This window comes from Fukomys damarensis, unplaced genomic scaffold (assembly GCF_012274545.1).
Source record: "Fukomys damarensis isolate Sample0158 unplaced genomic scaffold, DMR_v1.0_HiC HiC_scaffold_19, whole genome shotgun sequence".
Lineage (NCBI taxonomy): Eukaryota > Metazoa > Chordata > Mammalia > Rodentia > Bathyergidae > Fukomys > Fukomys damarensis.
The window spans coordinates 46,935,284-46,943,656 of NW_022900931.1; the positions used below are offsets into that span (position 1 = coordinate 46,935,284).

Below are 8,373 nucleotides of genomic sequence, written 5' to 3' on the forward strand. Positions count from 1 at the left end.
AAAAAAAAAAAAAAAAAAAAAAAAAAAAAAAAAAAACCTATGTCATCAGCTGGCCCAGTGCCTTTGAAATTCATCCAGCTGCTAGAGTCCCCTCCCCTGGGCAAGTCCCGTTTTTTTTTTTAATTAAGAAAATAAAAACTAGGATTTTGGGAAGCAATGAGACACCCTTCCACCCACCGACAGAACCCCAGACTGAGTGGCTTACAGATCAGCCAATCAATCGCAGAGCTCTGAATGCTTAAAAGAGCTGGCGGGGAGAGAGGCTGGGAGAGCCCACGGGGAGACCCACAGACTCATAGATACAGAGAGATAGAGGAGGAGATAGACTGAGACAAAGGCACAGCAGGAGAGACAAAGAGGAGGCGCAGGAGGAGAGTTTGGAGGAGCGACCCCTGAGCAGCTTTCCTAAGTCAAAGGGTTAAGTTTTCTTCATCTCCTGTGAAGGTCCTCAGGCCCTCTGAAAACTGCCCGTGGCCTTGGCACGGGGGAACCCTAAACTTTAGACAGGAGCTTTATATCTGGGGGTGTGGAGGACTTAGTGCCCCCAGATGGCCTCTGTCCCTGCCAGCGGCAGCACCCGTGCCAGGTCTCTGACAGGCTCGCGTCCCGAGAGGGGCCTGGCCAGGAGTGGGCTGTGGAAAGTCCAACCCCGCCTGCTGCCCTCCGCTGCACCTCTCTCAGGACTGGTGTGGCTGCTTCTGCTGCTGGTGTCCCTCCTGCCCTCAGCCTGGCCAGCCAGCCCCCTCCCTCGGGAGGAGGAGATCGTGTTTCCAGAGAAGCTCAACGGCAGCGTCCTGCCTGGCTCCGGCGCCCCAGCCAGACTCTTGTATCGTTTGCCAGCCTTTGGGGAGACGCTGCTGCTAGAGCTGGAGCAGGATCCCGGCGTGCGGGTCGAGGGGCTGACTGTGCAGTACCTGGGCCAGGCGCCTGAGCTGCTGGGAGGAGCGGAGCCGGGCACCTACCTGACTGGCACCATCAATGGAGATCCGGAGTCCGTAGCATCTCTGCACTGGGACGGGGGAGCCCTATTAGGGGTGTTGCAGTACCGAGGGGCTGAACTCCACCTCCAGCCCCTGGAAGGGGGCACTCTTAACTCTGCTGGAGGGCCTGGGGCTCACATCCTTCGCCGGAAGAGTCCTGCCAGCGGCCAGGGTCCCATGTGCAACGTCAAGTCTCCTCCTAGGAGTCCCCATCCCAGCCCCCGAAGAGCTAAGGTAGGCACCCAAGAGTGTGACCCGCAGTGTCTTCCGGCCATGTCTGTCCCACTGACCCCTATTCACCCTCTCTCCACCCACTTCCACTTCTGGCCTTTCTGCTCCTTGTCTTCTGTCTGCCTCTCTCCTTCCTCTCCATTGGCCTCCTGTGTCAGGAAAGCTCTGGCTTCTCTGCACAGCCCTTCTTCTAACCAGACCTCCGATCCACTCTGAGGGTTCCGGAAGGTGAGTTGCCTATGCTAGGCTGAGAATGACGGTTCCCCCTCCTTTCTTCCCCAGCCTGGCCATGGCGTCCCCTGCTGGCACCGTCCCCAGCAATAAAGCTCTAACAGCCCCTTGGCCTTGGCTCTTTTCTCTGCCCCAATAATTTTCACCCCCACCCCCAGTTAAAGGAGTGAGGTTTGAGGCCAGGCCAGAGGGATTGGCCTCTGGCTCTTGATGCTACCTTCAAAACTCTTCTGGCAAACTGCAAACTAGGGCAGGAATGGGCAGGGGAGGGAAGGATCCCATACCTCCTCCTGGTCAGTTGCCATCCAACACTGTAGAGTGACTGTTGAGGCTGTCTGGGGTTCCATCCTTTCCCTCTTCCCTTTCCCTTACTTCCTCCCCCCTCCTTAGTTTTAATGCAGACCAGACCTCCCTCCACACCCGCCACGCTGAGCTCTGGCCCCAGCCCTAGCTGCTGACTGAATTGTTCCTCCAACCGCACAGGGCAGACACGTTGCAGCCCAGCCTTCCAGCCCTAGTCCCACAGGCCCCAGCCATACATACTCAGGCCTGGGGGTCCCCAAAGCTCCTCCCAGAGGCAACCCAGTGGCTTTTCGCCTCAGGGCCCACACAGCCCTGGGACGTGGCATCTCTATCTTCCCTTGTTCAGAATCAACAGCTGATTCCTCAGCATTACCACAAAAGCCCTGGGATTTGGGGTTGAGGGGAGGGCCCAACCCAGACCGGCAGGAATCCCATGGGGTATGCAGGGTCCAGCTGGCTCAGCTTATTTCCAGGCCCAGGAAGTGAGGGAGGGGAGAAGCAAAACCGGGTCTGGGAAGCTATTTCAGGATCCTGCTGTCCCTCTTCTTCTCCAGCGCTTTGCATCACTGAGTAGATTTGTGGAGACCCTGGTGGTGGCCGATGACAAGATGGCAGCATTCCACGGCGCAGGCCTAAAGCGCTATCTGCTCACAGTTATGGCAGCAGCAGCCAAGGCCTTCAAGCACCCAAGCATCCGCAATCCTGTCAGCTTGGTGGTGACTCGACTAGTGATTCTGGGGTCAGGCCAGGAGGGCCCTCAAGTGGGGCCCAGTGCCGCCCAGACGCTACGCAGCTTCTGTGCCTGGCAGCGAGGCCTCAACACCCCCGAGGACTCAGACCCTGACCACTTTGATACAGCCATTTTGTTTACCCGTCAGGTGAGGCCCCAATCCTTACCACAGGCTGGGCACTGCACAACCAAGAGGCATCACTCTATGAATTGTGATGGAAATGGCACCTGGCCCCAGCCACGCTGCCATGTGGGGCTCTCTGGGTCCTGACAGTGCTGGATCCTCAGAGCCCAGGCCCCACCACTAATCCAGGTTTCACCCTCTTGGGCCTGCATGTTTTGGCTCTCTCCATGCATCTTCTGCGATCCCTCTCCACAGGACCTGTGTGGGGTCTCCACTTGCGACACACTGGGCATGGCTGATGTGGGGACTGTGTGTGACCCAGCTCGGAGCTGTGCTATTGTGGAGGACGACGGGCTCCAGTCAGCCTTCACTGCTGCTCATGAACTAGGTAAGTGGGGCCTGGGAGAAGGGGGCCCCTGGGTTGGGTGGACGAGGTGTTGTAAATGAGTTGAAGGGATTGTGAGCACCAGGGGCAAATGGGGGTCGCAAGGTATCTTCCTACTTCCTAGGCCTAGAGCCAGGACCATAATTCTCTGTTCTGGGTAGAGACAAACATAAATTTTCCTATTAAATAGAGAATATATGGAAACCTACCATAAAGGGTATGTGTGTAAATGTGTGTGTGTGTGTGTGTGTGTGTGTGTGAGAGAGAGAGAGAGAGAGAGAGAGAGAGAGAGGGAGGAGAGAGAGAGGGAGGGAGGGAGAGAGGGAGAGGGAGAGAGAATGTGTGTTTGGAGGAGGAGACAGTGAGGAAACATTTGAAATTTGGGACTGGGAGTGTTGACTCCAGTGAAAATGAGCAAAGAAAGGTCTTTCCTTTGAGGAAGGGGAGTCAAAGCAGTGGGGGCTCCATGTGAGGAGCTGTCAGCATCAGCGGGAGACTGGGGGGTAGGGTGGGAACGGCATCCCCACCTATAATCAGACTCATGCGTCTGGGCACAGGCATGGGCCCCTGGACACTAGCAGGACCTCTGCCCTCCCAGGCCATGTCTTCAACATGCTTCATGACAACTCCAAGCCGTGCATTAGTTTGAATGGGCAGGGAAGCACCTCCCACCATGTCATGGCCCCTGTGATGGCCCATGTGGACCCCGAGGAGCCCTGGTCCCCCTGCAGTGCCCGCTTCATCACTGACTTCCTGGACAATGGCTATGGTAAGCAGATGGCAGGACTCTGGTAGGACTCAAATGGAGTCCCTGGGTAGGACCCAGTGCATCACAGCAACTCCTCCAAGTGCTTCCTCTGCATGTGGAGGGTATGAGAAACTGCCCTCTCTGCGTGCTTCCCATTTCCTACCAAAATAGACAGCAGAGTAAGGGGAGCAAAGTTTTGGCTCGAGAGAATTAGAACTGACCTTCTAAGGGCCAGGACCGTCTGGATGTAAAGGAGGTGACTACCTTGACACCCAGTGCGTAGCATGGCTGTCACTAGGCAGAGCTGTCAAGGAGAAGCAGACACGAGGATTCAGGTCAGGTAGGAAGACTTAGTGCTTTGGGTTCCTATTCTGATTCTGTTCTTAGGTGTATGCAGATGGGTAACTGTCGATTACTTTACCTCTTGCTGCTTGTAGCTGATATATAAACTAGGTATAATAATGGTAATGGCCACCTAGGTATTTACCACGATTAAATACCGCTGGTCACACACTTAGCCTGTGCTCACCACATAATAAGCATCCAATCAAGTGTAGCTACTGTTTAAAGCCTCCTATAGCTCTAGGATTCCCCCGCCCCCAGGCCTCAGCAAGCCTAAGATTTCAGCTGAGAAGCCTGAGTGCTCCCCTCAGCTCCTTGCTGACCTTGTGCCTCTACTTCCTCCCAGGACACTGTCTCTTAGACAAGCCAGAGGCTCCCCTGAATCTGCCTGTGACTTTTCCTGGCAAGGACTATGACGCTGACCGCCAGTGCCAGCTGACCTTTGGGCCCGACTCGCACCACTGTCCACAGCTGCCACCACCCTGTGCCGCTCTCTGGTGCTCTGGCCACCTCAATGGCCATGCCATGTGCCAGACCAAGCACTCACCCTGGGCCGATGGCACCCCCTGTGGGCCCACACAGGCCTGCATGGGAGGTCGCTGCCTCCACGTGGACCAGCTCAAGGACTTCAATGTGAGGTCACAGGGCAGGGGTGGGAAAGGGCCTGGGGAGTGGGGACTCTCTAAGACCAGGAGAGCACATTTACCCCACCTGTCCATTTCGCGCCTCTGCAGGTTCCACAGGCTGGTGGCTGGGGTCCTTGGGGACCATGGGGTGACTGTTCTCGGAGCTGTGGTGGTGGCGTCCAGTTCTCCTCCCGGGACTGCACGAAGCCTGTGCCCCGGAATGGCGGCAAGTACTGTGAAGGCCGTCGCACTCGTTTCCGCTCCTGCAACACTGAGAATTGCCCAACTGGCTCAGGTGAGGGTGGGAGTGCTGGGTCTCCTTGGGAAGGGAGGGTAGAGCAGGAAGGACTGTCCAGAATATAGGACTAAAGACGTGTTAGCTGGGGGTAGTGGTGCACACCTATAAGCCCAGCACTTAGGAGGCTGAGGCAGGGAGATCATAATGAGTTCGAGGTCAGCCTAGGCTTAAAAAAAATTTGTCTACTGACCCTGCTGCTGGCAGGGAGTGACTTCACTAGACTGTCCCTGGCAGTCTGTGGGAGAGAAGTACTCTCCTGTCTAAGGTTCTGAGGCGCTGGGTGAAGAGGTTTGGAGGTTGAGGGGACAGCGTGCAGAGAGGGGCTCTGACTGTCCATTTCACCCTGCAGCATTGACCTTCCGCGAGGAGCAGTGTGCTGCCTACAACCATCGCACTGACCTCTTCAAGAGCTTCCCGGGGCCCATGGACTGGGTTCCTCGCTATGCAGGTGTGGCCCTCCGGGACCAGTGCAAACTCACCTGCCAGGCCCAGGCACTGGGCTACTACTATGTGCTGGAACCACGGGTAAGGGCCAGGAAGACCCCAGACCTGTTTATGCTCAGACACTTCCCAGTTGTCCCTTTGCTTTCTAACAGCTAACATCCTTCTGGGCCAGGGATTTAGCTCAGTGGCGTCCTGCCTGCCTGACAAGTGCAAGGTCCTGAGTTCATGCTGGCTTTCCCACAGCCCAGGGGTCCGCTCAGACCTGCCTATCCATGTGTATTGGGAAAACAAACCCTAGGCTGGATAAGTGGTCAGTGAGGCTGCTCTGGCCTATTGCATTTCCTGCTTCTTTCCCCTCTCCCTCATCTCCTTAGGACAAGAATGGAAGTGTGTGGCCTTTTGGGCAAGTCCTCAACCTGCCTTAGGGCTTTGTCAGATTCCAGTGGTGGCAGCAGTCTGTTCATGGACAGCCAGTCCCTCGAAGGACAGGCTTCCCGGAGATGACTGATGTCCCTATACTACCTCAGTGTGACAGGGATGTGGGCTGAAGGCGGAGGAAGAAAAACTCAGTCCAAGCAGCATTGACCTCCTTCCCTTCCCCCAATCTGCGGATAATTCCGGTTGGTTGGCGCCCTCTAGCGTCTGCGTGGAGACAGTAGCATCTGGTTTAGGGCTTGGTTTCAAGTCTGTGACCTAAAATTTCCACCTTGGCACATTTGTTGGTCGTTTGTGTAGGCTTTAGTCAAGTTCTTCGATCTTTCTAAATCTTAGCATTTCATCTCTAGAAACCTCAAATTGTAGTCGGAAGGATTCATGTTTATAAAGTATTTGGTACCCTGCCTGGTTACTAATGTGTTAAAAGAATGTTTTTTTGTTTGTTTGTTTTTAGTACCAGGGATTGAACCCATGGCCTCTGTACTGAGCTACGTCCTCAGCTCTGTTTTTACTTTTGAGACAGGGTCTCACAAGGTTGCTAAATTGCCCGGTCGAGGCTCATACTTGTGATCCTCAGTGACCAAGAGTGCTGGGATTACAAATGTGTACCACTGTACCTGGGGGAAATCATTATATAATAATGATTATAAGTATTACTATGATTATCAGCTTACACAGTGGCTGGGACTCACCCTACACACTGACCACATCCCACAGTTCACTCAGCTTTTCTGAGGCCCCTTCCCCGATGGGACCTGAGTCTTGTTTGGCTTACCCACTGCTCCAATTTAGGAAGAGCCACTTACCTTGCTCCTTCTCTTCTGTTCAGGTAGTAGATGGGACCCCCTGCTCCCCAGACAGCTCCTCAGTCTGTGTCCAGGGCCACTGCATCCACGCTGGCTGTGACCGCATCATTGGCTCCAAGAAGAAGTTTGACAAGTGCATGGTGTGCGGTGGGGACGGCTCGAGCTGCAGCAAGCAGTCCGGCTCCTTCAGAAAATTCAGGTTCCTTCATCTCCCCACCCCGTTCTCCTAGATGGTTTTCTGGGTTCTGAGGATAGAGAGGTGAATTCAACACATAGCGTAGCAGGGAGGCAGAGGAGGCAGTTACAGTACGGCGTCCCTACATTCAGCGGAGCACTGAGGAAGTCAGTGGGAAGGCACCTGAGTACAGGGTGGCCGGGACATAGGAGGGGATTGGGTGCATGTGAGTCCAGCTCTGATTTAGGCTGCACAGCTCCCATAGGAGAGGAGACACGGGTGCGCACCACACACACACACACACACACACACGCGCGCGCGCACACACACAGTCAGACCAGATAATAGCTCAGGAGGCTGAGGGCATTCAGATGCTGAGCCCCACTCTGTTCCTTCCACACAGGTACGGATACAACACCGTGGTCACTATCCCTGCAGGGGCCACCCATGTCCTTGTTCGCCAGCAAGGGCCCCCTGGCCCTCGGAGCACTTACTTGGCCCTGAAGCTCGCAGATGGCTCCTATGCCCTGAATGGTGAATACACACTTATGCCCTCCCCCACAGACGTGATACTGCCTGAGGCAGTCAGCTTGCGCTACAGTGGGGCCACTGCGGCCTCAGAAACACTGTCAGGCCATGGGCCACTGGCCCAGCCCTTGATGCTACAAGTCCTGGTGGCTGGCAACGCACAGAATGTTCGCCTTCGGTACAGCTTCTTTGTGCCCCGGCCAGCCCCTTCCACACCACGCCCGCCACCCCAGGACTGGCTGCACCGCAGGGCACAGATTCTGGAGATCCTCCGGCGGCGCCCCTGGGCGGGCAGGAAATAACCTCACCATCCCGGCTGCCCTTTCTGGGCACCGGGGCCTCAGACTCAGCTGGGAAATTGAGGGAGGTCTGCCACTGCCTCCTTGCTAAGACACAGTGGGGAGGGTGTCGAGAGCTGTGGGGTAAGCCCACCCCTCTTCTCAGCCTGCTGTGCAGGCTGGCCTTGCCCTGGTCTTCTGACCTGGGGGGCAGTGATGACTTGGTGGAGGGGGATAAGAGACGGTCTTCTGCCTACACTGTCCCCTCTTCCCTGCAGGCCACAGGTGGAAGGGGGGAGGGCAGGGTGGGTCCTAGGCCCAAATTGTATTTATTTAGTATTTATTCACTTTTATTTAGCACCAGGGAAGGGGACAAGGACTAGAGTCCTGGGGAATTGACCCCACCCCTGGCTCAGAAATCCAGGGTGGCAATAAGTGTAAGTGCTGTGCGCGTGTGTGTGCATGTGTGTGTGTGTGTGTGTGTGTGTGTGTGTGTGTGAGAGAGAGAGAGAGAGAGAGTCTGTGTGCTTATATATAAGGTACAACCTGCCTTGCTTTCCTCTCTCCAAATTTAATTTGTTGGGGAAGGAAAAGGCAAAGGTAGGATAGGCCTTCAGGGAGTGAGAGATCATCATATTTGTAAGATTGTATGTGGAATTCTGCTATTTATGTGCTCCTTTCGAGTCAGACAAATGTGTATTGCACCTTG

The 8,373-nt window shown here is 55.3% G+C and overlaps 1 protein-coding gene across 1 annotated transcript; it reads left to right on the forward strand.

Annotated features, from left to right (window-relative positions):
• The first annotated feature begins 76 nt into the window (after positions 1-76).
• Adamts4 (ADAM metallopeptidase with thrombospondin type 1 motif 4) lies at positions 77-7,777 on the forward strand. Its single transcript, XM_010616608.3, has 9 exons — positions 77-1,214; positions 2,300-2,623; positions 2,855-2,987; positions 3,583-3,753; positions 4,421-4,707; positions 4,809-4,995; positions 5,348-5,523; positions 6,707-6,882; positions 7,262-7,777. Exons 1-9 carry the CDS (start codon positions 549-551, stop codon positions 7,686-7,688), a joined length of 2,547 nt encoding a protein of 848 aa, XP_010614910.1. The 5' UTR covers positions 77-548; the 3' UTR covers positions 7,689-7,777.
• Positions 7,778-8,373: the final 596 nt, after the last annotated feature.

What these genes read in the sequence shown, in the direction of transcription:
- Adamts4 (XM_010616608.3), top strand. Translation starts at nt 549, where the DNA reads ATGGCCTCTGTCCCTGCCAGCGGCAGCACCCGTGCCAGGTCTCTGACA. An exon ending in ACTATGTGCTGGAACCACGG is followed by an intron (nt 5,524 to 6,706) that starts GTAAGGGCCAGG and finishes TCTTCTGTTCAG; the next exon opens with GTAGTAGATGGGACCCCCTG. An exon ending in GGCTCCTTCAGAAAATTCAG is followed by an intron (nt 6,883 to 7,261) that starts GTTCCTTCATCT and finishes CCTTCCACACAG; the next exon opens with GTACGGATACAACACCGTGG.